The following is a 27,782-nucleotide window of genomic DNA, read 5'->3' on the forward strand; positions in this document are numbered from 1 at the left end:
TTGTGAAAACACAGCTCATCAAAGTACTCCCAGTCAGTTTTTATTGCAGTGTTTTACAGCCATGGTGTCTCACAGTCCACATTGTAAGAGATGGATTGTAATTACAGTTTTACCCACCCTGAGTCAATGTCTGCTGAATTCAAATGAGCTTTGATGAGCAATGTATTCTATTGCCATGAAGTAGTGACTGCCACCTTTAAAGTTCATAAAAGAGGAGGCAGCACAGCGGTGCAGCGATTTGCACTTTTGCTTCACAGCAAAAAGGTACTGGGCTTGAATCCACAAGCTGGCTGTTCCCTTTCTACATGGAGTTTACATATTCTCCCTGGTTATCTTTCTCCCACAGTCCAAAAACGTAAATGTTGGGTCAATTGGTGAGTTTAAACTGGCCATAGATATCTTTATGAATGTGAATGGTTGTCTGTTTTGTGTTAGTCCTGTTTTAGTGTAATAGGCTTATGACTCTACACCTTTATTGCTTCCGTGGGATTTAGGAGCGTAGCAGCCTAGTGCAGCTAATCAAATGCACTTTGTTAATTTATGATCAACTGTAACCATCTCTTAATGCAATTAAAATTAGTGTGAGTAAAAAAACCTTGAAGTTGGGTCAAAAGGACAATGCATTTATTCACTGATTTCTGAGCAAACAAGTGCGTACACAAAGTCATCAGATTCACAAAACATGCACACCAATTTTGTTCGTACTGTATCACCATGCATGCGAATCAGAATCATTGTAAACCAACAGACATATGCAATCAACACTAAAGGAAGAAAGTAGGGAAAAAATCTGACTAAAACTGGACCTTCCAACTGAGCTTTCCAAAATGTTTCCACTGGAGGGAACAGTTTAAAAAGAAAAAGAAAAAAAGGCTGTGGCTGAAATAATATAAATTTTAATAATAGTGTTTCTTCTGAGATACTCACTGACTGGCTCAAGTAAAAAAAAAAAAAGTTAAAAAGGGGGAGGGCAAGGAGAACAGAGATGAAAAATGTACCGCAAAGATGAAAATAAATCTCCAGCAACATTGATGAATCTCTGATTTGCATCTGAAACATTTGGATGCATGATTTACACACTGCTTGTTAATGTGGCCCAGTGAAAAGAAAAGAATCAAGGTGTTGCAATGGCCCAGTCGAACTTGATTAAAATTCTGTGGCGGGACCTGAAGAGAGCCGTGCATGAATAAATCTCAATCAACTGAGGTACAATTGCAAAGAAGAGCAGGCCAAGATTCCTCCAAAGTGCTGAAGCTGGTTAAACAAGCTATTAAATTATGGGGTATACTTAATTTTACACAGGCTTGAATGGTCCATACATATGACAAAGACATACCAAAGGAAAGTGAGTTCATGAGACAACTGAAAGTAAAATCAAAGTAATTATGCATAAATGCTAAAGTGAATGCAAAGGTTGAAGGCTCAAACTTTCATGTATAGTGAAAACAGACAATGGGATATAGATTTAGACTGTATATTAGCGTCTTGGTCTGAAAAAAGGTTCCTTACACCTGCATTGTTTCTAATGATCTACAGACATCGACTCTTCTGGCTGTATAAAGAAAAAAAGATGCAGAGAGTGCAAACCTCTGTCAAGGTAGTTCACTCTGGGCAGTATTTACCCCATATATCATTCCCTATGTAGCCGTAAGTTGTCAATTCAAACAATGGCAGTGAGAAACTTGGGTTTAAAAAGCTGTGTATTGGATTTTTATTACTTTGACTTTCAGATCAATTCTTTGACCTTGAAGGAGAAGCCAGAGGTCAATTTTCGACTAATAAATTGTTAAGTTGACCTTGAAGACCGTGGTGGATATAAACCAAATTTGAAATCATTGTTAACATGACCCCACTCTACACCCCTACAAAGTTGTATCTGAATTCATTCAAACCTTTTAGAGCTGTCACTAACCAAACAACATGTTTAAGCATGCAAACGCTACCAAAACCATAACCTCCTTAGTTAAGGTATCAATCCTAAGAAAACTCAAAAAATGGCCGACAATTAGAGGAAGCTGTCACAGCTTTCAGCCCAGAAGTTTTACACTTGGTATAGATTATTACTAGTTATATTATTTTCTTTCTGTTTGCTATTGTTAATAAAGGAAATTAATTGAAGAAATCAGGCCCCTTGCTGCTTGTATGAGAAACATGGATGGCGACTGGGCTATTGGTACTGGTTTTAAGTAAATATTCCTTGTTGAGATAACATTGTTGGATTTTCCTTCTCCAGCCTAATAATCTCATTGACACACTGTGAAATGAACACACACAATATCGACTTAAATACACGCCATACTGTACAGTGCTGAAATGATTCAAAGCAGTGCAAGACAATTAAAACTGTAATTGATGGTGCATGGTTCACAGCGCATAACTACAATCAGTGCCCACCATCACATTGTGAAAGTGATGAATTGTTATTTGTATTCATTATTTATGATGAATACTGATTGTACTTTAATCACATTTTTCATGGTGATTGTTGTTGTGAGCGATTTATGATGCAGATCTGCAACATAATTAAAGCGGCTTTTTTGTGTATTACGTAAAGTTATAAATAGTGTAAGTAAAATCAAATAACTCAAGGTGGGTTTGAAATGTAAACACTAATTGAACTATTGAACTATCTGTCCTAGTCACACAGCATACTGCACACACTGTTACTGGACCAGATCTCCAGATAACTGACTGAGCAGGACTCTAAACACCTAAAATGTGTATCAGGCTGCTAAAAGGAGAGAAAGGGAGAGGGTGATAAAAACAAAGGATTGAGAGAAGGATGGATGGACTTCCTTTTGGGAGCATGTACGATGAAGATTGATGTGGTGGCCTTTTGTTTATTTTTTTCAACAGTTCTTTGTGGCCTGGCTTCTGGACAGTGGAGGTCTGTATCACCAGGCTACAGAGCCAGTGGTGTTTATTTACGCTTTGAACACTGTGGAGACCTCAAAATCCCCAGAAAGGCTTTGAACGCTAGCCTTTCTTGTTTGTGTACAACTTAAAGGAACCATGGCATTAATTTTGCAGTCAAGTGCCACTAAATCCAACCATGAGCAACACAAATGCACACATACACAGGGAACCTTCTGCCTTCCTCTCAAGGGTTGAAATGTAATTTGAAACTGCACTGTAAGCTACTTAATCAAACCATTTGCTTGAGTACTCTGCTGTAACCTGTCATTTCACTTTACCAATGTAACATTTGCCAACCCTATCCATCATGCTTAATGTTTAAATCTAATGTGATGGTCCCATGCAACACATGCTACATGATTCTTATTTGAGACACATTCTAAAGTCAAAGGTGGATGTCTGCTGTGTGCCAGAGGTAGCACTGATAGATGGACTGCCTGGTGTGACCTGATTCCTAAAAGCAACGTCCATGACTGTGTGCCCTGCAAATTTCAGTAGTATTTGCTTTGGGGCGGGGGAGGGGGGTCTTGCAAAGTTGCATCTATTGTGTGTGAATAGAGGAGCATATTTTAAAGCTCTGGCTTCACATTTATTGGCGACATTGACAGTCGCCAATAAATTTCCTCTCCTGCAGAAATCCCTGACCAGCTGCAGTAGGACCTGATTTACATTAGTATGTTATTCCTGCCTTTGCTGAGCCCTGGGCGCTTTGCTGTTTTGCAATAGATGATCTGAGTCCTGCTTTTTAGTCCTTGCTCCTGTTCATTATGAGAAACTGCAGCCAACAAGGTCTCAAATTAATTCATATAAAAGCTATAGACACAGTGTAATGCCTAAAAAAAGAACAATAATGCTTCATGAGCAGTTAAAGTTTGACTATTATCATCAAGAACTTTGAACATATATCTCACAGAAAGAGAAGAAAATATGGAGTTTTATCTTACAATGCATAAAATCTCTGTCTGTGTGTCTGTCGGGACACAAGCAACCAAGCTCGCCACACAGGTACATCTTAGGCCCCTGAGCGTTTGTATCTATAGCAGATATCATGAGACCATGACATTGCCAAGCAGCCAACTAGCAACACGCTAAAATGACCCATTTTTAGCATTGTGCACCTGTGCTATTTTAATTTTTCACAGTAACTTTTAATTATATCAACAGGAGTTGAAGTAGGCATGATATAATATAATGTCATGACATTGCCTGGCAGCCACCTGGCAACTAGCTTAAATTACCAGTTTTTAGCAAACAACCATCACTGCTATTTTTGATTAAGTTTTCTCAGTGTGAATAACTAAATCAGTTTCCTAAAGGCACCAACAATATTGTTGATGGGCTTGTACTCGCTTCCAAAATCTGCACTTCCAAGTACATAAATCTATATGCTGAATTTGGTGTGATGCAATGAAATGCTCAAGAGTAAAAAATAAATTGGCCTTGAAATTGTTTTCTCTTGTGGAGCTGACCCAAACCAAAATCAGATCAAAATACAAAACATGTTTTCTCTTCTTTTCTTACCTCTTAGAAAGGGTCTAAAATACACAATTCAGTCTTGTTCATGCAATATTACTTTTCATAGTCTGCAGAGTACATTAACACCAGTCATTGTACTGAATATAATCCATTTACTGTGAATAAGCTTCAGACAGCTAAGTTTTCTTCACAAAGTTTAACAGCTTGTTCACACTGTTCACACTCAAACCCGTAATAACAACACGTGATGTGTGCATATATGTGTGTGGGAGCCTCTATATCTGGCTTTTTCCATATCACTGAAATCCCTTAAGCATTCTATGTGTATGTTTTCATGTACAGTATGCATATGTGTGGTGGTGCATTTGTGCATTTCTGTGTGAAGGTTAATTAATTCCCAGGACAGGAACACTCAGGGTTTATGCGATTATAAATTTTATAATTGGGGTCTCCATGCTTTGTGCATGCAAAAACCTCAGCTGGGTACCAACGGTGATGCTTCCATGAGCGTAGCGGCGGAGGCAGAAATAAACTGTTCAGCAGATCAACAGTCCAGTCTTTCTTTTTGATTTTGATTTTTACAACAGTGGATTAGTGTGCCATATTTACAGCACAGATTGGCTGGCCCAATTAAAGAAAAAAAGAACAAAAAAGATAATTTCACGAGAAAGAAGGAAAAATAATGTATATGTCCAACTCAGGCTACGTCCACACGTACCCGGGTATTTTTGAAAACGCAGATTTTTCTATGTGTTTGCACCTTTTGTCCACACGTAAACTGCATTTTTGGTCACTGAAAACGGAGATTTTTAAAAACCGGCCATGGAGGATATTTTTGAAAACTCCATTTTTGCATTTACCTGTGGACGAGAAAAATGGAGAAAACACAGAAAATGCAGCATCAAAGGTGTGCGCATTTTTTGACGTCACACTGTGCACCACGTTATTGTTTCGGTGAAATTAATTTCTACAATACTATTACTGTTAATTGTACTCTCTACAGTGTTTAAATGCTTACATATACACACACAGTTACTGTCCCTCCACACATATGGCTCGGTTCTGCTTCTGCCCCAGCTTTGTTTACTTTTTCCCACCAAGGCTTCTAGACTTCTGATTGGCCAACATTTCGGCAAGGTTAGGAATATATCGCCAACGAAAACGAAAACAGAAAATCTCCGTTTTCAAAAATACCCGTGTACGTGTGGACGTAGCCTTAAAGTGTATAATCCTAAACTACATCAAAATAATAAATAAACACCTGGGCTAAACCCTCTTTAGCTAGGGCCCCGGCAATAAAGTCACTGCGATCTGCTTACAATCATCATCAGACACACAAGAGTCTTCAAGAGCTGCTGCAACTTTTAACTATATAGTCAGCAGCCCCTCCCACTCCAAGAAACATTTAAATACCAATTAAAATACACCAATACACTTAAAACAGTGCTCAATCTATCATTTAAATACAATGGGACTACATAAATATATTCAGCAATGTCTGTGCTCTTTAACGTTTTGCAATCAACACATCCATCAATATCAAACAACATTCCCTCTACTTCATTCCACACTTGGAATGTTCCCTTACTGGAATTTCACCCTAAAAGAGATCCAAAAACACCTGGACTGGTTTTTCAGTTCATGCGTTTAATCTGCGTGGAGGCTAGCTGCAGTCAGGAGAGGTGAGAAACAAACGAATCGTATACAAATCTTAAAACCATCACTTGCAATCAAACTAGCTTCGTGACTTTAGAGCAATTGTGCCAGCAATCAAAAAAGAATCACTAGCCTATTACATTACGCCTAACACTAAGAGACAGACAACCATGCACGCTCACACCTGTGGGCAATTTAGATTCACCAATTAACCTAACCCCAGTCTCTGCATGTCTCCTGTATTCTCCACTGGTTTCTTTTCACATTTAATCCAGATCCCAAAGATATCATTTTAATATATAAAATTGATACTTTCCAACTGAAGTATTTACTAAGGAGATACTAAATTATTTCTTTTTACAATCTTTAAACTTTAGTTTAGTTGCTATTGATTCACTGAATGGAAAAGCCAGATGGTCCCTTGTGTGAATGGCTCCTGAGAAATATTAAGATGTGTTCCTTTTGTATTCTGCTCCATGTGAGACGAGCCTATGGGAGAAACAGTTGGGAGTGAGCAGTTGAAGCTTGTTTGGCCTCCAGTTGACAAAGCAGGGATCTTAGCAGGTCAGGTGAGCAGCAGGGAAGATAAACTCTTGTCTCCTGGGATGGGTTTACCTGCAGAGAGAAGGACTAAAATCGGACCCACCCTGGGAATTTCACACTGTGATGCTCGAGATGTCTTGGGGGTTGTTTTTTTTTACCTTGGAGACAATTATGTACGCATTCAACTGCAGAAGACACAGTTGAGATAAACATAGAATCAAGGTTAGCAGCCTGTAAAATTCAAAGTCAGGTAAGATGTGATTGCCATCTTCTAGAGGAAAATAAGAGCACATTCATCTGTGGGGTAACATTTACCAAGAAAGAGACATGAGTTCCATCTGCTGGCCAAAGATGGAGAAACACCAAGTAGTAACAGGCATAATCTAACACAAACGGACTGTATGCACACTGAGGTTTAACAGCATTATTTAAATATCTAAATCTACATTTGATTCAGTCTCTACCATAACCATTTATTAAAACTTTTATAAACATTGTTCCTTTTAAGGGGTTGACACTTTAAAATCAAAGAAATGTATACAGTAAGATGCTTACAGCTTGCTTACAGCAAAAAGTAATGCTATTCTGTACTGAGTAAAATTTAAGCTCCAAAGTATAATCCTATGAGCTATTTGGTTAAAACTGAGCAGCTATTGTTTTGGTGTTCCTACTGTAATCTCAATAAATGGTTAATTGCTGTAAAATATAAATGAATAGCATGTCTTATGTAACCTGAATTCTTGTCTTTTATGAACTATGACAAGACTCAAGTGTTAACCATCATGCCCTATGCGTGACCAATAACATGGTGACTGTGTGACCATGTTATTGGTCACACAGTCACTGGAAACCATAACACATTCTCATAAAAATGTAAAAATGCAAAGTAATTGACTATAGCAATCAAACCTTTTAAGTAATTGAATTGAGTGGGGGGAAAATCATTCCCATGAGTCTTAGTATCACCAAAGAAAAAATAGTTATACTGTAAAAATTGATTTCCTTACAGTGTTCAGACATATTAATAAAGAACTATACATTAGTGCATGGACAATTTTTACACATAAATTGTTATTTGAAAAAAAGTTTTGATTATGCTGAACATTTTACAAATAATATACTAGAAATGTTTCTCAGTCTGACCGCATTTTGAATGCATCCATGTGTGCATTATCTGAGTGAGAGGAGTTCTGAGTGCAGATGCAGTCATTCACTCGTCATAAATCTTGACAGAAAAAATGGAATGTGTGCTGTGTGTAGAGGAATGTTAACAAGCAGAGCTCCTGCTGATAAAGTGAAGCTGACATCCATGCAGTGGCCACTCAAGTGAAAATAAGGAATATTAATAAAGCGGCCTCTGTCATTTTTTTTTTGTTTTGTTTTTCTGTTGTCTCATATCATTTTTAGTTTTTGCTTAAAACGTGTATGTACACTGTGTAAAATAGCTTGACAGGACACCATGAGATTTTAGTCTGTGTAGATCTTGTTGAAAGTAGCCCTCCTGCAGTCTACGCAGCTGCCTCCACAGCACCCTGACCTGTCTCCATCTGAGCCCACAGGGGCTCTTCCAAGCTGTACACACATCCACAGTGTACAATGCAGAAAAGTGTTGATCTTTTAAACTGCTGTTAATTATTGCTTAAGTTTGGAAGACTGCTGGCTTTGTTCCCAGCTCAGACTGGGCGGGTGGGGTAAGAGCCAATGAGTGGTGAAAAAACAGACAAGATTGGGGGGTGGGGGTATTGTTGCAGCCTGTGCTACTTCTTCCTGCCACAGTGTCCAGCACATTCACCCTGTGACCTACAGCCACAGAGGGAAATGGAGGGAACCAGGATAAAGAAAGGGGGAAACAACGAGACGGATAAGAGAGATGATGAAGTGGTGTGCCTTCGGAGGCAGATCGGACTGCTGCCCGCCGTGTCCTTCGTCATTGGGACTATGGTGGGCAGTGGGATTTTCATTGCACCGAAAGGAGTCCTGATGAACAGTGGCAGCGTGGGGTTATCTCTGCTGGTGTGGGTGCTATGTGGCGTCCTTTCTCTCTTTGGTAAGATGAATGATATTTCAGCTGATGTCTGCTTTTGTTCTACCTTTTTCCTGCTATTGTTCTGTGCACTTAAGTGTCAAATATGAGAAACAATGTGTTTTATGGGTAAATAGTAAAAAGCTAGATTTATGTTGGTGTCATGATTGCACAAGTGGACAGCCCAGTTCAGTCCTGGAAAGAGACACAAATCCATTTAGGGTTGCATCACGAACGGCATGTGGTGCATGAAAAATCTGCCATATCAAACATGTGGAGCTACCTGCAGCACTTTCAGTCTAGGTTGTTGTGTCCTTGGGCAAGACACTTCACCCGTTGTCTACTGGTGGTGGTCAGAGTGCCCGGTGGCGCAGTGTCCGGCAGCCTCGCCTCTGTCAGTGCGCCCCAGGGTGGCTGTGGCTACAATGTAGCTTGCCATCACAAGTGTGTGAATGGGTGGATGACTGGATGTGTAAAGCGCTTTGGGGTCCTTAGGGACTAGTAAAGCGCTATACAAATACAGGCCATTTACCTTTTTTTTCACTGTTGTAAATAAGGGGAAGCTGAAAGTAGCTTTTAAAACTACTTAAAAGACATTCTAAAAATGTTGCCATTTAATAATTATAAAGTAAAAGTCATACTCTTATTTTTCCAAAACTCTGCTCTGCCTCTGGCCTATTAGGAGCCCTGTGTTATGCAGAACTGGGCACCACTTTTACAAAATCAGGGGGGCACTACACATACCTGCTGGAGACTTTGGGGCCTCTGCCTGCCTTCCTACGACTCTGGGTTGAGTTTGTATTCATCAGGTATGGTTTTTACTGGTTCAAAAAAAAAAAATTAAACTGCCTCAAACATAATACTCACAAAGATATTGTCCACCTCTAGGCCAGCTGTTGCGTCTTATGTCTCCCTTGCCTTTGGTCGTTATGTGGTGGAGCCATTCTTCACACCCTGTGCTGCTCCCACAGTGCTCATCAGACTTGTCGGTATCCTTGGAGTGAGTGAGTGCTTTTATAACTCATCTGTGTCTGGAGCACTTTATGTGTAGAACAACACGTATCTTTAACCAGTTCTTTGTCTTTGTGTCGCTTCAGCGTTTGTCATAGCCGTCAATTGCTGGAGTGTGAACATGGCCTCTCGCACTCAGGTCACCTTGACTTTCATTAAAATTTTTGCCGTGGCCCTCATCATCATCCCAGGGTTCATTGCACTGGCCAAAGGTGAGAGCACCTAATTGTTAAACCTAAGACAGAGTTGGTATTCAGCTCATTTATTCTCTCTGTCTTTGCAGGGAGGACAGAAAATTTTCAGAATGGTTTCGAGGTTGATTTGTTAACACTGGATAAGTTGCCACTGGCCTTCTATAGCGGCCTCTATGCCTATGGTGGATGGTAAGTGTACAGTGGTTTGAGGATCAGTGCAAATTCAATGTATTTTACTGTGTATCACACAGTATTCAAAACTCTTTCCCCCAGTAATGGTGAAAAGAACCATAAATTACATGACAATGTATGTACTATAACTAACAATCAAAGCTTTATGCCTGAGTCTTGGCTTTCTCTTTTCCTCTAGGTTTAATTTGAACTTTATCACAGAAGAAGTCATAAACCCTAATAGGTATTTTAGCATGAAACATCTGCTATAAAGTCTGTCGTTTTTTTTTGAAAACCAAGTTGCCTCCTACTGTTATATCTCTCTGTGTGTATCCCGCTTTGTCAGAAACATGCCACTGGCAATAATCTTGTCCATTGTGGCAGTGACAGTCTTTTATGTGCTTATTAATGTGGCCTACTACACCATAATGACTCCCGCTGAGGTGCTTCTTTCAGATGCTGTGGCTGTGGTCAGTTCTATTTCTTGCTTTATGTATCATTAAAAAAAGGAAATGTGGTATGTCACTGTTGGTCTGATCTGTTGTTTGTGCCTGTGCAGACATTTGCCAACCGTGCTTTTCAGGGGTTGGCTCCTGTGATCCCCGTTCTTGTTGCCATATCTTGCCTTGGAACACTTAACGGTGGCTTCTTTGGGGCACCTAGGTAATCTGAGGACAATAAAGGTTTATTATTGTCATTCTTTTGTGTGTGTGCCTGAATTCTAATGAGAGCTCTGTGTTGCAGGATGCTGTTTGTGGGAGCCAGGGAAGGCCACTGGCCAGCCATCTTTTCCATGATTCACATCCGCAGACACACACCTTTACCTGCTGTGTTGTTCCTGGTAAACTACTTTTAAAACAGATGAAGTCATCTAAACAAATAAATAGATGACTTATTCTATTTATTATGTTGCATTATTAAAATTGAGAATACGCAGTAAAACAATTATAACATTTTATTTGTATTAAGTTTATCCATGTCATATGAATAATAACAATAGGATCCAGGCACAGGATAAAGAGGCTGGTTGAAAATGGGAAACAGGGAAACACAAAGCCTTAATCCAGATCTAAAGGAATGAGGGGTTGCACAGGGTCTGACAAAGAGATATAATATGATACTCTCAAAATAGTGGGTTTATAACTATCTTGCTTATGTCCCTGTGTCCCTTTAGTACCCCTTGGTAATTTTTATGTTAATCACTGGAGAGATTTACCAGCTCCTCAACTTTGCCTCCTTTTCACGCTGGCTCTTCATCGCCTTGGCAACCTTGGGGTTGCTCATACATCGATATCGTTTTCCTCTCCACCCAAGACCTTTTAAGGTTAGTATACTGAACTAAAAAAAAAACTCCCTTTATCTTACTGCTGCACACTACGCTGACCAACTTGTTTTATTTGTTGCAATGTGAAGGTGCCCTTGGTCATTGGAATCGCCTTCACAATGGTCTCCTTCTTCATTGTGGGTCTGTCTCTTTACTCTGACCCCTGGAACACAGGACAAAGTTGTGCTCTAACACTGACTGGTGTCCCAGTTTACTATGTTACTGTCTACCGCTTTCGTTTGCCGCGTAGATGCAGGCGCATATTTGGTAAGTTGTACCAATATTCTTCTTCAGAATGTATTAACATGATAGTTTTCATCATGGGTCTGAATTTAGTGGCTCTATTTTTAATATTAAACATAGGCATCTTTGGTACAGTGTCAAATGATCATATATGCCTGCTTGTTTTTTTTAAGAAGGAAGAGGATGAGTGAAATCGAGAAATTTAGTTGCTTGTAGTGAACAAACTAGATAATTCTGACTTTCCTCAATTCTCCCAGACTACTGCAGCAAACAGCTACAGATCCTTCTAGAAGTGGCTCCACAGGAAGTCCAGACTTACTGAAGACCAAAAATGCGTCCTGCATTCTACTTGCAGACTACACGGATACTACCTGGACAAAACATTATGAAGACATTTTTAACAGTTTAAACAAATGTTTCAATTTGTACTACTTTTATATAAAGAGCCACGTGTTTAGAGAAACTAACTGCACCAATTATGCAGGTATGTAGTGTTTATACCGGAGGCCTTACAAAAAAAAAAGTACTTAAAGTTTCAAAGATGCACTCAAAATGTTCATTTTGAAACGTTAGTTAAAATGACATTTTTGAACAGACAACTTATGATAGTTTAAACCTTTATTGAAATATAAACAGAAATAAGCAGTCTTGCTACACAGTTTTTCAAATGAAATACGCTATGTGCAAAAGGGTTCATTGCTGTATTGAAGAATATTTCAGGGTGTAGAAATTACGCCTTGTTTCTACACATGAATCAAATTTGATCTGAGCAAGACAATAGATCAAAGTTTGCTTATACCCAAAAGCATAAGTAACAAATCTTCATGTTATATGAGGCACCAACACATTAATTGTTGTCTTAGAAACACAGAGTTTAGTCAGGTACAAGGTCTGAAAACTGCTAGAAACCACAACATTTGACTCCTGCATACACAAGGACAATTACTGTGAGAATTTATGAAGTCATGTGATAAAGACAGTTCTACAGTTAAATAAAGAAACAGTCCTGTTCCTGTTAGTGCTATTTGTCAAGGCCTATTACTAGCAATCCTCCATCACAATCTATTATTCTAAGTCAGCTCTAAGATGCTGACTCAAACTGCAGTGAAGCATCTTGAAAATATCCTTTAAAATTTGTGTAGAAGCTAAATTATATATTAAAATGTGCAAATCAACATACATATACACTTACATATTTCTCTTCTTATGCATGTTCTTCAAGAAGACAGACAAATAACACAAAAAAGGAAAACCATAAAACACAAAGAGGCCCAAATATGTGAAGAAATTTAAAAAAAAAAAAAAAAGTGACGCCGAGGCAATTATTGATTGATCCAATGAATGAAAAAGTCAGAGAAGTAAAACACATCAAACAGTAATTGAAACTGAAGCATCCCTGCAATTTATCAATGTTACATTTTCCCCCTCATGTGGTAGCCAGAACCCTCCAGCAGCAAAGCAAATGTAAAAGAAACTTGAAGCTAAAAGCTCCTAAACTACTGCAAAAAGGAGGTCCAGATAAGTCTCCAATAAGAAATTTAAAATACATGCTTCTGAATATTTGACAACCAGAGTAAATTAGAGCACTCTAGAGCACTAGAAATTTCTTCCTACATCAACAGCCTCGCCTTGTATTGAGAGAAATCCTCTTCAATATGGACAAGTCGGATGGTTTAGTGTCAGATCTAGATTTGTTTCTGTCTTGCTGCTTTGGTGTGCACCTAAATCACATAGTCTTTACAAAAAGAAAAAAAAGGAAAAAGAAACAGGTGACACTGCTTAGCCATAGAAAGTGTTTCGGCCCTCTGACTACTTCAACTGAGGGATTAAGTCAGACCAGCTGATGTTCGCCATACCAAAGTCGTCATCATCCAGACCAGAAAAGCTAACATCCAACAATATCTTGCTCAGGCTGTCGTTCATGGTATCCAAAACGAGGCCCTCTGTGATTGAGCGATTGGCTGCTGTGGAATTGCCTCCCTGCAGAAGCTCTCTGGAGCAGCTACTTTTGAGGCATTCGGTGGGCGACTCTGCTGGTCCAGTCACTCTGGAGGGAGCGGATGTGAGCAGCTCTCTTGGAGAGTTAAACAGAGGCAAGTCTTTAAAGGGAGTGCTGCTGAAGCTGAAGGTGGTGTAGTCATGTTGTGGAGTAACTGTGGGACCACCCGTTGCGCGAATAGGGCTCAAGTGTAGAATATTTTGGCTTCCTTTGTCTACCGGGGTCACTTTAAAAGACGCAACATAAGAAGGTGCCATGCTGGGGGTGGATGAGGTCAAATGGCTGCTACTTTTTATCGGGGTTTTGAATGAGAACTCCCTATCTGGGCTTTCCTGCCCGTGCTTGTCTTCATCCAGCTCAATATGTGGATTGTCCTGGAATGTCGAAGCATCGGAGGCTACGCCAGAGTCAAAGAAATTACTTTCGTGGCAGAGGAGAACAGGCTCTTCATTCACAGAGAGAACCAAACGCTGTTTGCGCCGTGAGCTGCTGGCTTGTCTCTTTGGAGGAGCTTTGGGGGTCTTGCATTTAATTGGAACACATACCAGCTCCTCCTTCACTTCTACCTTAAAGTCCGTATTCTTCTGAGGAGATATCATCACAGCTGGGGAATCACTTTGTGTCACCTGTCAGACATGCAACCATTCCCATTAAAATCTTAGTGGTATGGGTGAAGTTCATACTCATCTCTATGCACATAATGTTGTCAATGTAAACTGTAGGGAGTTCCAAGAAATACTTGTTTTGAAAAGCAGTTTGCAACTTGCATAGCTTATGAAGTAAAACAACAACAACAACAACACATTTTTAAAAAGCTGAAATATATGAGAAATTCCTTACCTTCGGTGCTATGCGGACTCTCTTTGCTGCTCGTGAACTGTTACCCCTCTGCTGGGAGCAGGGCGGAGGAAAAGGGGTAGAAGTGGATGGCAGATAGACAGAAGGAGTGACGGGGAGCTGTATGGGCACCAAGTACGAATCGATTCGAGGCAGAAGAGGTTTCATCTTTCTCTCTGAACACAGAAAACACAACAACATAACAACATTGCACTACACATTTCCAAACTAAACAGCAATTTCTATTAGTTTGCCAACCTCTGATTTTTCTCAAGTCTTAAATTTATAAAACAACTCATACATTTCTTTTAACTCACCAGAGCTAGTTGGTGTTTTTCTTGCATCTGGAAGTGTCCTCTTTTGGTGCTGTGAAAAGTAAGATGAGACATAAATTATATCAGTTAGGAGCCTTACTGTGCTGCCACCTAACAACACTTGTAAATTTGGCCCTTGATAACTGACCCTACGCCTTTACCGATATGAGAGGAATAAAAGTTTTATGATTGTATGGATATCAGACATTAGAAGAAACAAGTGCTCTTAAAGCACATCAGTCTATCAGACTGACTTCAGCCTCTTTGCTTTCCTGCTGCTCTCGTCTCCTCCTGCAACAAAAACAGGTGTAGCTACACTCTGTGGGTCTGAAAGTCTGGTGACAAATAGATTCAAGAACGTTCAGATTTTTCTGAGGTTGTGACTTGAAGATGGCTCCTGAAGAACTAAAAGAAAAGAAAAAAGAAAGGGGATAAATCAGTCTTACTTAATTAGCCAGTAAAAGCATTGGCACAGGAACAGTGGAAGTCACTGGATCACAGCCCGGCTACAGAGAGAGATGTGAAGTGAGATTAGGGGGGGAAAAGTAAGATGAAAAACAAAATGAGGAATCTCAAAACACTCTCAAGGTGTCATGAAAAATTTTTTGAAAAACAAGGATCCAAGCAAAATCATTATATAAACACAAGGTAAAACAATAAGCATTTAACAAGCATTCTTGCAACAAAACATTCAGGCCAAGTAACACAAACGTTCCCAGATATCACCGATGTAAAAGCAATGAGTCAGCTGCACTCACCTTGTACACATGATCAAGTGTGAGGCATCGATTGGCTTCAGGTCGGATAGTCCAGAAAGACATTTTACCATCTGGAGACGTTTCACGAATGAACAGGTCATGCAGAGAGAGGTTATGGCGGATTGAATTCTGCAATTATAAATGAAAAGAAAAAGTATTTGAAAACTGCTGCTTGCTGCAGAGCTGGAAACATATCACACTTTCAGCAGCTCTGAATTACCTTCCAGCTTAATTTGCCCACATCTCTATAGTAAGGGAAATTGTCCTCAATCCACATGTAAATCTCGTTTAGGGTCATCCTCCTGTTCTTTCTGCTATTGATAGCAAACTGGATCATGGCCATGTAGGAGTATGGTGGCCTCTCTGAAATGTGTTGCTGAGGAGCTTCTGCACTGGTATGTGTATTGTGTGCCTATATGACAAACAACAAAGAAACAAACAACAGTCAATAAATCTGACAGTGTAACTATTTTCTGTAATCAGACTACTATTGCTGTCATTATAAACATGACCAATTGGTTAAGAAAGGGTGTTAAGGGAACATGTAGCAACATGCCTGGGGTTAATGTTGCCTTCAGACAAGTTTGTGTCGGCACATAAAGGGCAAAGAAAAAAAAAGCAGGTGACAAGAAAAAGCACCGGACCTGAAAAGTCTGTGGTAAAGGTTTTTGGTTCTCCTTGCTGCTGAGCTGCTTTGTAGAATTTGGCTCCAAAGCGCATGTGCTCATCCTACCAAGGCTGTCATCTAAAGGACTGTAATTGACATCCTGATTCTCTAGTATCAGACAGAGAAAAACAAGCACTAAATTCCACACTTATACTTTAAGTATTGTCCTAAACATTTAAAAAAAAAAAAAAAAACTTTTTCCGTACATGGTTTAATTTCAGTTATAAGTTTGTCACCTGGGAAACTGCGTGTAGTTTCAGCTTTGACTTTATGTCCGTCTGTACTCCTTGTAGCAGCCGCTTCAGCAGCAGACTGAGGATCAGGTCCATAGTCCCACTTGTTGCCACTCCCACTCAGAAGAATGAACTTGTATGGGCCCTGGGCACCACATTCATTGCCTTTAGCTGTGAGGGCCCCAATAACACTTTGAAGATCTGCTGTTTCGGGAAAGTATACCAACCGAGTATCAGACTTGGATGGATGGTCCATGATGCAGATACCACCAGGAAAGCTCTGAACGGCAGCTGGTATTGACGGATGTTTGGAGCCTGATTCTCCAGGCTGTGAATCCGTCGCATTTTGATGAAGAGGCAGTTTTCTTCTTTTGAGAATCAGGGGTCTCGTCGGGCTCCGTCTCATGGTCAGATCATTGACATGTGTCAAGTTGTTCAGAAGTATTCTGCACAAAAAATACAAACGAGCCTGAACAACGAAGATTAACTGTTACAACAAGAGTTAACGGTAACGGTAACGTTTACCTGGGAGATGGAAATTATCAAGTCAGTTACTGTTGTTAGTCATCGTTCACAGCAAATAAGTTTAGATCATCTCGGGAAAGCCCCGATTTAGCTCAAATACTTATAACAAATCGTACACTAAACGGGTTAAATGTTATCTAGATAAAACCAAGGTTCGCACCTTTTTTTGTGTCTTTTATATCTTGAACTCCTCACTTAAGCGGCTGATTTTCTTCAGTTAGTGATGTTTCCGGACGATTTCCAGCTTCTCGAACAACAGACGTTAGCTAATGTTTTAACCCTCTGGGTTTGTTCAAAATCACAATCCTTTCAGCTTGTTCGTTGCCGAAAGTGTCCACCAACAAATTAGGTGTGTAATTTTTATTATTTTTATGGGGGGTTGTTGCTATTTTTGTTGCTATTTTTACTGCATAGTAGTTTTTAACTAACATCAATTCTTTTCATAAATATAAAATAGTCCTTTTTTTCTTTTAACCTTTAAGAAAACAGTTTGTTTGTACAATGTACTTGTTGGAAGACAATCTCAAAATTCACCATTTCATTTATTCGCATTGCTACTGGATTTTCTTGTATTATTAATGGTAGAGTCTGGGACATGAAATCGATTAACAGCAACATCGATTATTATGAATTGTTATTTTTGTGCATGGAAAGCAAACCAGATAAAACTCCCATTCAGCTTGTTTGTGGCCAAAATTGCCACCTTTTGTTTAGGTTTATAAAATACTATCAAATATATATATATATATATATATATATATATATATATATATATATATATATATATATATATATATATATATATATATATTTTTTTTTTTTTTTTTTTTTTTTTTTCCACTTTGGCCGACTTGATTTTTTAAATTAGCATCAGTTCCGGTCACGAAAACCAAAATTTCATTCAACATTCAGAATTTCAACCCTTTCAATACCAGTTAGATCACATAATTGTAATGATCTACAAAGAGATAAAATAATAAAATGACTATTTTCCCCAAATAATACATACAATCTGATTTATTTTCTCCCCATGATTGCAGTTAGATGTATATCAATAATTAACAGTATCAATGATTATATAGGCACCATTACTTTTTTTTTTTTTTTGCACAGAAAAACTCCCACTCAGCATGTTCATGGCCAAAAGTGGCCACCTCCTGTTTACATTTAGAAAATGCTATAAAATGAATATATGTTAAAACAATTTCCACTTGATTTTTCAAACTGGCATCAGTCCTTGTCATAAAAAAAAAACTTTTATTCTGATTTTTCCCCCCAGTGGCTGAGGTCACCAGCACGCGCCCCAGCTTTTCCAGGACCATTAGGTTTTAGACTCCAACTCCTGTGAAGTGGTTTCCAAGGGACAAGGACGTTGTATTTCAAGACATCCAGGAGACTGTAGAAAAAAGCCAGCACCCAGCAGCTAGTTTTCCTCCAGCAACTCAAGTTGGCAACATCCTGTCTAGGTCATCCACACTATTCAATTGTGCAGTCCAGGATTGCTTCTTGCTTCCTCTATTCCCCATCACTGACTGCTGGTTCCCTTTGTGTTGTTGTCAAAATAAGCCCATTCCTCCGTTGCTCTGGCATGTGGGATATTGTCGTCTTAGTTTTGGCGAAGGCAAAGACAGACAACAAAATCTTCCTCTGTTGCAACTGGACAAGCTGGTTTTTCCTTCACAAGGCATCCACTCAGTTGCCAGCCCTTCTTGCCAGAAAAAAAAATGATCTGGAAGGTGTTAAGCTTACTTGTAGCAGTAGCACTGACTGCACCTGCATAAACTCCAGGGCCCTGTTTCAGAAAGCCGGTTTAGTGCAAACTCTGAGTAAGTATACCCTGAGTTAACGAAAACTCTGGGTTTTCGGTTTCACAAAGCGAGTTTAGATTAATTCTGAGTGAGTTACTATGACGACACACTCCGTGAAGCTAACCTGCCCCCTAGCAGGTTTACTTCAACTAACCCTGACTTTCTCCGCCTCTTTGTCGGAAACCTGACTGTAGGAAGTGTCAGACATGGCGTGCCCCTTCCTTGAAGAGCCAGTAGATGTTGAAGCCCAAATTCTCCGCAGAGCTCTCCGCCGGGAGAGAGTGATTAGAGCGCGTTTGGACATTTTATCATTTCCTGATGGTTTTCTGTGTGAACGTTACCGTTTTTCAGCACAATCTATAATTTATTTGAATAACATCCTCAGGCCTAATATTGCTCATGTGACACATCGCGGACATTCTCTCAGTTCTGTACATATTATTTGTATTGCACTTCGTTTTTTTTGCAAACGGGAGCTTTCTGTATAATATTGGTGACGCTGAGCACGTTTCCAAGGCTACCGTCTGTCGGGCAGTCACAGTTGCACTGAAACGTCTCCTGTACTCGTTTGTGGTGTTCCCCGGTCATAGACCCACAAGATTTATCAAAGAGGGATTCCACAAAATTGCAGGTATCAGGATGAACAAAACTTAATTCATGATGTGGTGATACTTGAACTACTACTTAAATTTTACATTTATTTTCAGGGTTCCCAGGCGTGATTGGCTGTAGGCCTATAGATGGCACTCACATTCCAATCATTGCTCCTTCAGTAAATGAAGGAGACTATGTGAACAGGAAGTCTTTCCACAGCATTAATGTACAGGTACATAGTTCCCTGTAGCATTTCAAACTAACAAATTATTTCATTATAGTAATGGATGCTAATTTGTGTTCTCTGCACTGTGAAGATCATATGTGATGCTGCCAACATTATCACAAATGTGGAAGCCAAGTGGCCAGGCTCTGTTCATGACTCACGAATCTTTTGTGAATGTACACTGGGGACACACTTGGACATGGTGAGTAGAAAATACTTTAAAATATATAAAGACCAATTGCTACAGGGACATTTGAACTGAAGTGTATCCTTCTGTCTTAGGAGAGTTCACTGGCTACTTGCTTGGTGATAGGGGGTATCCATGTTTACCCTATTTGCTTATCCCTTACCCTGACCCTGAACCGGGCCCACAGCAGTGATATAATCTGGCTCATTGCAGGACAAGAGCCAGAGTTGAAATGACTATCGGAATGCTTAAGGCCCGGTTCCAGTGCCTTCAAAGACTCAGGGTCACCCCAGAAAGGGCATGTGACATTATTGTGGCATGTGTGATTCTTCACAACATTGCCACAATTAGAGGAGAACACTGTCCTTCTGAACCAAACATCAGCAGTGATCCAAACCATGAACATCCTGACCCTCCCACGGACATACAAGATGGAAGAGCAGTCAGAGACACCATATGTCACAATCATTTCCTTTGACCCATCACCTCAACATGTTGAAAGAAGAATAAACAGATTTTTTGTTCAACTGGCTTTATTGGTTGCCTGTATTTCCTGTACACAAAGTATTAATAAGTATATTATTATGTTGTTCAAACACTGAAAAAATTCGTCCATCTCTGACCACTTCACCCACCCTTAACTGATGTTCCAGCAGTAAAATCTCAATCTTGGTCTTTTGGATCTGCTGCTTGAAGTGTTCCATTTCCAAGTCGCATTTTTTTATTTTCTTGATCAAATAGGTCTTGTACAGCTGCTTTACAGGGAGCTATTGAAACACAGAAAATAGCATTGACATTCATAGTACATGCCTACTTAGGTTGGTTGTAAATCAGTGCTGAACAAAGATGTTCAGCACTGAAAGGTTTGTTGGAGAAGTGGCTGGACCCTCTTCCTCTTCATTTCCATCATCACTCTGTTAGAGACATAGAAAGTCCATGGTTTTATTATAGTACCACATTTTATTCAATTGTTATATTTTCCATTGTAAGATGTAAACCTCATGAAATGTCTCTGTTGCTTCCTCCTCTGTAACAGCTGTCAATGTTTCTTCATTATTTTCCTGTAGTAAAGAAATTAACAACATTGCTGTTCTACTGTAAACTCATATAATCTGTGGAGTATTAAGAGTACTCACAACTGCATGTTGGTCTGGCTCAACAGGAGGCTGCACCAGATGCAGTACACCATCACCATCAACTGATAGAATATGAGGTTTATACAGGTCACTTATAACTTACAAGGGACCAGATGGCAATTAACAAACATATACCAATCACCTTACACTTCATTGTCATTATGCTCTCAAAGACAACCAAGACTGAGGGAAGGCAAAATCAGTAGGAAAATAACTTCACTACAAAATAATTCATTATGGTAAAGAGTTTATCAAATGAATGAGTAGCACTGCAAAGGTGACTGTGAAGAAAGGATGTATGCACATCATGTATTATTTTGAATTTACCTCTTATGTAGGCACTTGTGTCTTGCGGGGTTATTGACTCAGAGGATGTCCCCGCAGAGATGCCTTCAGCCACAGGGCGCCCACTGTTTTGGCTAAGGGCCAACTGCTCAGCCTCTGTGAGTGGTGGTGGTGGAGGACCCCCACCTGTTTTTCGGGCCTCCGCTTTTTTTCTGTTGGCTATAACGGGTCACATTTGAGCATACAGAGTAAGCAAATATGTACTTGTAATGTGCTCAGATAATTTCAATAAGTGCTTACAGAAAGAAAATTAATGTAGCCTCTAACTGCAATTGATTTACATAGGACAAACAGACCAAGCACTATGGCTCATAATACAATTACACCTTACCTGTTTGGACTATATTTTTACATTTCATTTTTACTTGCTGCCAGGAACGTTTGGGGCCTGTTGGGTTGCACCTGCGCTCACATCACATCACAAAATGAAATGTATAAAATAAAAAATAAAATAAAATAACGTGTTAAATGGGTGGAAATCCCTAGATCAATGTTTAAATTAACACTCACGCATTGACTCTGTCTTTCCCTCCGTCTCCATGGTGACTCGCTTAATCTGTGCTCCACTAATCAGGGCTTTATGTATCCTCGTGCGCGCGCTTAACTTGGGGTTAAAGCAACTCCGCGTTGATTGAACTAATTGTTATCAGCCTTTCTGAAACCGAATATTCCGAGTTGGACAGTTCGGGGTTACTCAACCCTGAGTATCATTTTTAACTCTGAGTTTTCTAAACCCGCTTTCTGAAACAGACCCCAGGACAGAACTACAAAGTGTTTGTTGCTGTTTGCATTGCAGCTGCGAACTCTGCAAAATGTCCTGTGAGGTTTTTTTTTTTTTTTTCAAGAGTTAATATTTTGGGTCTGGTATCTTTTTTTTTTTAAATTAAAAATACAATAGTAAAGGTGCTTTTAGCATTTGCTGTTTGATACATTGTAATTATTTCAGTTTTTCTTGCAAATACATATTTGTGCTGCAGTGTCATGCACAAACAAACTATTATCTGAGAACCTCAAGGTCAAACCTGTGTCAACATCGTGTCATTCTTTTGGTCCATTGGAATGCGGTAAGCCATCATACGCTCCTATTGGAAACTAAGAACATTACATGAAATTTCTTATTTGGACAAAAATGGGTAAATGATGTCATTTGTTTAAAAAAAATATTACAAACTACCATTTTCATGCGGTGAGTTTAGAATAAAATCAATTTTACCCAAATTGCATAATTCAGTACTGTCACTAACAAGGAATTAAACATTTTTGAACAGACAATCTATGATAGATTACACCTTTAATGAAATATAAACAGAAATACCTCAATGCACAGCAAAACCTCACTAAACCATCAAGTTTCACATCAACAAAGGACTAATGTGGCATCTTTAAAAACAGGTATTTATCCTCCAGAGTTGGGGCTGCAAAAACTACAGTGAATATTAAACTCCAAGACTGTGTGGATGAAGTCACTGCATGCATTTTTTGTAGGTTAAAGATGCCCTGAAAATGAGTGATATTAGCATGCACAAGGACAATTACTGTGAGAATTTATGAAGTCATGTGATAAAGACAGTTCTACAGTTAGATAAAGAAACAGTCCTGTTCCTGTTAGTGCTATTTGTCAAGGCCTATTACTAGCAATCCTCCATCACAATCTATTATTCTAAGTCAGCTCTAAGACGCTGACTCAAACTGCAGTGAAGCATCTTGCTGGCTGATCAGAAAATATCACATACTTTAAAATTTGTGTAGAAGCTAAATTATATATTAAAATGTGCAAATCAACATACATATACACTTACATATTTATCTTCTTATGCATGTTCTTCAAGAAGACAGACAAATAACACAAATAAGGAAAACCATAAAATACAAAGAGGCCCAAATATGTGAAGAAATTCAAAGAAAAAGAAGTGACACCGAGGTAATTATTGATTGATCCAATGAATGAAAAAGTCAGAGACGTAAAACACATCAAACAGTAATTGAAAGTGGAGCATCCCTGCAATCTATTTAACTATGTTACATTTTCCCCCTCATGTGGTAGCCAGAACCCTCCAGCAGCAAAGCAAATGTAAAAGAAACTTGAAGCTGAAAGCTCCTAAACTGCAAAAAGGAGGTCCGAATAAGTCTCCAATAAGAACTTTAAAATTGCAGCATCAAGTGGGCCTTATTTGAAGTTGTTTTGGTATAATACCAGATATGCTTCTGAATATTTGACAACCAGAGTAAATTAGAGCACTCTAGAGCACTAGAAATTTCTTCCTACATCAACAGCCTCGCTTTCTATTGAGAGAAATCCTCTTCAATATGGAAAAGTCGGATGGTTTAAATAGTGTCAGATCTAGATTTGTTTCTGTCTTGCTGCTTTGGTGTGGGCCTAATCATGTAGTGTTTACATAAAGAAAAAAAATAGGGAAAAAGAAACAGGTGACACTGCTTAGCCATAGAATGTGTTTCGGCCCTCTGGCTATTTCAACTGAGGGATGAACTCAGACCAGCTGATGTTCGCCATACCAAGGTCGTCATCATCCAGACCAGAAAAGCTAATATCCACCAATATCTTGCTCAGGCTGTCGTTCATGGTATCCAAAACGAGGCCCTCTGTGATTGAGCGATTGGCTGCTGTGGAACTGCCTCCCTGCAGAAGCTCTCTGGAGCAGCTACTTTTGAGGCATTCGGTGGGTGACTCTGCTGGTCCGGTCACTCTGGAGGGAGCGGATGTGAGCAGCTCTCTTGGGGAGTTAAACAGAGGCAAGTCTTTAAAGGGAGTGCTGCTGAAGCTGAAGGTGGTGTAGTCATGTTGTGGAGTAACTGTGGGACCACCTGGTGTACGAATAGGGCTGAAGTCCAGAATATTTTGGCTTCCTTTGCCCACCGGGGTCACTTTCCAAGACTCAAGTGCAACATAAGAAGGTGGCTTGCTGGGGGTGGATGAGGTCAAATGGCTGCTACTTTTTATCGGGGTTTTGAATGAGAACTCCCTATCTGGGCTTTCCTGCCCGTGCTTGTCTTCATCCAGCTCAATATGTGGATTGTCCTGGAATGTCGAAGCATCGGAGGCTACGCCAGAGTCAAAGAAATTACTTTCGTGGCAGAGGAGAACAGGCTCTTCATTCACAGAGAGAACCAAACGCTGTTTGCGCCGTGAGCTGCTGGCTTGTCTCTTTGGAGGAGCTTTGGGGGTCTCGCATTTAATTGGAACACATACCAGCTCCTCCTTCACTTCTACCTTAAAGTCTGTATTCTTCTGAGGAGATATCATCACAGCTGGGGAATCACTTTGTGTCACCTGTCAGACATGCAACCATTCCCATTAAAATCTTAGTGGTATGGGTGAAGTTCATACTCATCTCTATGCACATAATGTTGTCAATGTAAACTGTAGGGAGTTCCAAGAAATACTTGTTTTGAAAAGCAGTTTGCAACTTGCATAGCTTATGAAGTAAAACAACAACAACAACACATTTTTAAAAAGCTGAAATATTTGAGAAATTCCTTACCTTTGGTGCTATGCGGACTCTCTTTGCTGCTCGTGAACTGTTACCCCTCTGCTGGGAGCAGGGCGGAGGAAAAGGGGTAGAAGTGGATGGCAGATAGATAGAAGGAGTGACGGGGAGCTGTATGGGCACCAAGTACGAATCGGTTCGAGGCAGAAGAGGTTTCATCTTTCTCTCTGAACACAGAAAACACAACAACATTGCACTACACATTTCCAAACTAAACAGCAATTTGCCAACCTCTGATTTTTCTCAAGTCTCAAATTTATGAAACAACTCATACATTTCTTTTAACTCACCAGAGCTAGTTGGTGTTTTTCTTGCATCTGGAAGTGTCCTCTTTTGGTGCTGTGAAAAGTAAGATGAGACATAAATTATATCAGTTAGGAGCCTTACTGTGCTGCCACCTAACAACACTTGTAACTTGGCGTTCTGTCCAAAACTTGTCCCTTAATAGCCGACCCTACATCTTTACCCTCAGGAAAGGACTAAAAGGAAGTTTTATGATTGTATGGATACCAGACATTAGAAGAAACAAGTGCTCTTAAAGCACATTAGCCTTTCAGACTGACTTCAGCCTCTCTGCTTCCCTGCTGCTCTCTTGTCTCCTCCTGCAACAAAAACAGGTGTAGCTACAACCTGTGGGTCTGAATGTCTGGTGACAAATAGATTCATGAACGTTCAGATTTTTCTGGCCCTTCTCGGCTTACTGCTGCCTGAGTGCGATTTAAAGATGGCTCCTGAAGAACTAAAAAAAAGAAAAAAAGAAAGGGGGTAAATCAGTCTTACTTGATTAGCCAGTAAAAGCATTGGCACAGGAACAGTGGCAGTCACTGGATCACAGCCCGGCTACAGAGAGAGATGTGAAGTGAGATTAGGGGGAGAAAAATAAGACGAAAAATAACATGAGGAATCTCAAAACACTCTAAAGGTGTCAGCCATAAAAAAAACAAACATTTGAAAGACAAGGATCCAAGCAAAATCATTATATAAACACAAGGTAAAACAATAAGCATTTAACAAGCATTCTTGCAACAAATCATTCAGGCCAAGCAACACAAACGTTCCCAGATATCACCGATGTAAAAGCAATGAGTCAGCTGCACTCACCTTGTACACATGATCAAGTGTGAGGCATCGATTGGCTTCAGGTCGGATAGTCCAGAAAGACATTTTACCATCTGGAGATGTTTCACGAATGAACATGTCATGCAGAGAGAGGTTATGGCGGATTGAATTCTGCAATTATAAATGAAAAAGTATTTGAAAACTGCTGCCTGCTGCAGAGCTGGAAACATATCACACTTTCAGCAGCTCTGAATTACCTTCCAGCCTGGTTTGGCCACATCTCTATAGTAAGGGAAGTTGTCCTCAATCCACATGTAAATTTCTTTGAGGGTCATCCTCCTGTTCTTTCTGCTATTGATAGCAAACTGGATCATGGCCATGTAGGAGTATGGTGGCCTCTCTGAAATGGGTTGCTGAGGAGCTTCTACACTGGTATGTGTATTGTGTGCCTATATGACAAAAAACAATCAACAGTTAATAAATCTGACAGTGTGACTATTTTTTTGCAATCAGACTACTATTGCTGTTATTGTAAATCACAGCTGTGACCAACTTGTCAAGAAAGGGTGTTAAGGGAACATGTAGCAACATGTCTGGGGTCAGTGTTGCCTTCAGAAAAGTATCCCCCCCCCCCAAAAAAAAAAAAGCAAAACACCCCAAAACAAAAAAACCAAAGCAGGTAAGTGACAAGAAAAAGCACTGAACCTGAAAGGTCTGTGATAAAGGTTTTTGGTTCTCCTTGCTGCTGAGCTGCTTTGTAGAATTTGGCTCCAAGGCACATGTGCTCATCTTACCCAACCACTGAATGTTGGTAAGGCTGTCATCCAATGGACCGCAGTTTACATCCTTATTCACTAGTATCAGACAAAGAGGGAAAAAAAGCACTAAATTCCACACTTATACATTAAGCATTATCCTAAACATTAAAAAAAAAATTTAAATTAGGATTTCATTTCAGTTAGAAGTTTGTCACCTGGGAAATTGCGTGTAGTTTCAGCTTTAACTGTATGTCCTTCTGTACTCTTTGTAGCAGCCGCTTCACCAGCAGACTGAGAATCAAGTCCAAAGTCCCACTTGTTGCCACTCCCACCTCCATTCAGAAGAATGAACTTGTTTGGGCCCTGGGCACCACATTCCTTGCCTTTAGCTGTGAGGGCCCCAATAACACTTTGAAGATTTGCTTTTTCCGGAATGACAACCACCTGAGTATCAGACTTGGATGGATGGTCCATGATGCGGATACCATCAGAAAAGCTCTGAGCGGCAGCTGGTTTTGACGGTTCTTTGGAGCCTGATTCTCCAGGCTGTGAATCCGTCGCATTTTGATGAAAAGGCAGTTTTCTTCTTTTAAGAATCAGGGGTCTCCTCGGGCTCCGTCTCATGGTCAGATCATTGAAATGTGCCAAGTTGTTCAGGGGTATTCTGCACACACACAAAAAAACTACAAATGTGAATGAACAACGAAGATTAACAGTTACACCAAGAGTAAACACTAACAATAACGTTATATAATAGCTACGGGACTCGAGAAACGTTTGCCCCCCTAACCATTTTGACAATTATTGAAACATTACCATATAACTTACATTAAAGTCAGCAACTGATTTGTGTCGTTATAGCTAAACAAATTCAATTTTTCCAGCGTTAGGTTTTCTTGCACCTGACAATAAAAGCTAACGCTAGCGTACGCTGAGGTAGTCTGCTAAGCTACGTTAGCAAGGTGCCTAGTTCACTACACTGCTCCAACAAACGGCAAAAAACCTGACCTTCATATTACTGCGAAGTTTCAGAAGATTCCGTTTAGCTTGAGTCCAACCTGTAATGGTTCATATTCGTGTTTAAAATAACCGAAAACATCTAAAACAGTCTTTTATTTAATGTTATTTACATGACGTCAATACGATTCACAAGCGATTTTGAATTTTGGCGCTGTGGGTGCGGCCTCCCTCCCACTTTGATCACGTGAAATTTTTGAACCAATAGCAGATAGGATAGCGACGTCACTAGAACCAATCAGAAAAGACAATGGCT

The 27,782-nt window shown here is 39.7% G+C and overlaps 3 protein-coding genes across 7 annotated transcripts; 1 reads left to right on the forward strand and 2 right to left on the reverse strand.

Moving 5' to 3' along the window:
- Positions 1–8,341: 8,341 nt before the first annotated feature.
- LOC146499402 (cystine/glutamate transporter) lies at positions 8,342–22,893 on the forward strand. Of its 3 annotated transcripts, none has more exons than XM_085137668.1 (14): positions 8,342–8,638; positions 9,297–9,423; positions 9,503–9,618; positions 9,712–9,837; positions 9,909–10,008; positions 10,190–10,234; positions 10,337–10,460; positions 10,550–10,653; positions 10,735–10,831; positions 11,165–11,314; positions 11,404–11,581; positions 11,815–17,239; positions 18,170–20,538; positions 20,569–22,893. In XM_085137668.1, exons 1-12 carry the CDS (start codon positions 8,410–8,412, stop codon positions 11,877–11,879), a joined length of 1,461 nt encoding a protein of 486 aa, XP_084993794.1. In that variant the 5' UTR covers positions 8,342–8,409; the 3' UTR covers positions 11,880–17,239; positions 18,170–20,538; positions 20,569–22,893. The 3 variants fall into 3 exon arrangements, with proteins under 3 accessions (XP_084993794.1, XP_084993795.1, XP_084993793.1); XM_085137669.1 differs by having other exon boundaries at positions 18,170–19,524; positions 19,610–22,893; XM_085137667.1 differs by having other exon boundaries at positions 18,170–22,893.
- LOC146499403 (forkhead box protein M1-like) lies at positions 11,401–16,771 on the reverse strand. Its single transcript, XM_085137666.1, has 7 exons — positions 16,369–16,771; positions 16,110–16,240; positions 15,686–15,877; positions 15,466–15,594; positions 14,711–14,759; positions 14,397–14,569; positions 11,401–14,182 (listed from the first exon to the last, which is right to left on the reverse strand). Exons 1-7 carry the CDS (start codon positions 16,769–16,771, stop codon positions 13,367–13,369), a joined length of 1,893 nt encoding a protein of 630 aa, XP_084993792.1. The 3' UTR covers positions 11,401–13,366.
- Positions 22,463–27,693, reverse strand: LOC146499404 (forkhead box protein M1-like). 3 transcript variants are annotated; one of them, XM_085137662.1, is made up of 9 exons: positions 27,518–27,693; positions 26,725–27,173; positions 26,457–26,605; positions 26,009–26,200; positions 25,794–25,922; positions 25,473–25,532; positions 24,983–25,031; positions 24,687–24,859; positions 22,463–24,475 (listed from the first exon to the last, which is right to left on the reverse strand). In XM_085137662.1, the coding sequence occupies exons 2-9, from the start codon at positions 27,131–27,133 to the stop codon at positions 23,654–23,656; spliced, it is 1,983 nt and encodes a 660-aa protein (XP_084993788.1). In that variant the 5' UTR covers positions 27,134–27,173; positions 27,518–27,693; the 3' UTR covers positions 22,463–23,653. The 3 variants fall into 3 exon arrangements, with proteins under 3 accessions (XP_084993788.1, XP_084993789.1, XP_084993790.1); XM_085137663.1 differs by lacking the exon at positions 27,518–27,693 and adding an exon at positions 27,338–27,504; XM_085137664.1 differs by lacking the exon at positions 25,473–25,532.
- Between the last annotated feature and the right edge of the window lie 89 nt (positions 27,694–27,782).

This window comes from Neolamprologus multifasciatus, chromosome 17, assembly GCF_963576455.1.
Source record: "Neolamprologus multifasciatus chromosome 17, fNeoMul1.2, whole genome shotgun sequence".
Classification (NCBI taxonomy): Eukaryota; Metazoa; Chordata; class Actinopteri; order Cichliformes; family Cichlidae; genus Neolamprologus; species Neolamprologus multifasciatus.

What these genes read in the sequence shown, in the direction of transcription:
- LOC146499402 (XM_085137667.1), top strand. Translation starts at nt 8,410, where the DNA reads ATGGAGGGAACCAGGATAAAGAAAGGGGGAAACAACGAGACGGATAAG. An exon ending in GTTCATTGCACTGGCCAAAG is followed by an intron (nt 9,838 to 9,908) that starts GTGAGAGCACCT and finishes CTGTCTTTGCAG; the next exon opens with GGAGGACAGAAAATTTTCAG. An exon ending in TCCACCCAAGACCTTTTAAG is followed by an intron (nt 11,315 to 11,403) that starts GTTAGTATACTG and finishes TGCAATGTGAAG; the next exon opens with GTGCCCTTGGTCATTGGAAT.
- LOC146499403 (XM_085137666.1), bottom strand. Translation starts at nt 16,771, where the DNA reads ATGAGACGGAGCCCGACGAGACCCCTGATTCTCAAAAGAAGAAAACTG. An exon ending in AACTACACGCAGTTTCCCAG is followed by an intron (nt 16,241 to 16,368) that starts GTGACAAACTTA and finishes GTCTGATACTAG; the next exon opens with AGAATCAGGATGTCAATTAC. An exon ending in CTTTACCACAGACTTTTCAG is followed by an intron (nt 15,878 to 16,109) that starts GTCCGGTGCTTT and finishes TTTGTCATATAG; the next exon opens with GCACACAATACACATACCAG.
- LOC146499404 (XM_085137662.1), bottom strand. Translation starts at nt 27,133, where the DNA reads ATGAGACGGAGCCCGAGGAGACCCCTGATTCTTAAAAGAAGAAAACTG. An exon ending in AACTACACGCAATTTCCCAG is followed by an intron (nt 26,606 to 26,724) that starts GTGACAAACTTC and finishes GTCTGATACTAG; the next exon opens with TGAATAAGGATGTAAACTGC. An exon ending in CACTTGATCATGTGTACAAG is followed by an intron (nt 25,533 to 25,793) that starts GTGAGTGCAGCT and finishes CTCTCTCTGTAG; the next exon opens with CCGGGCTGTGATCCAGTGAC.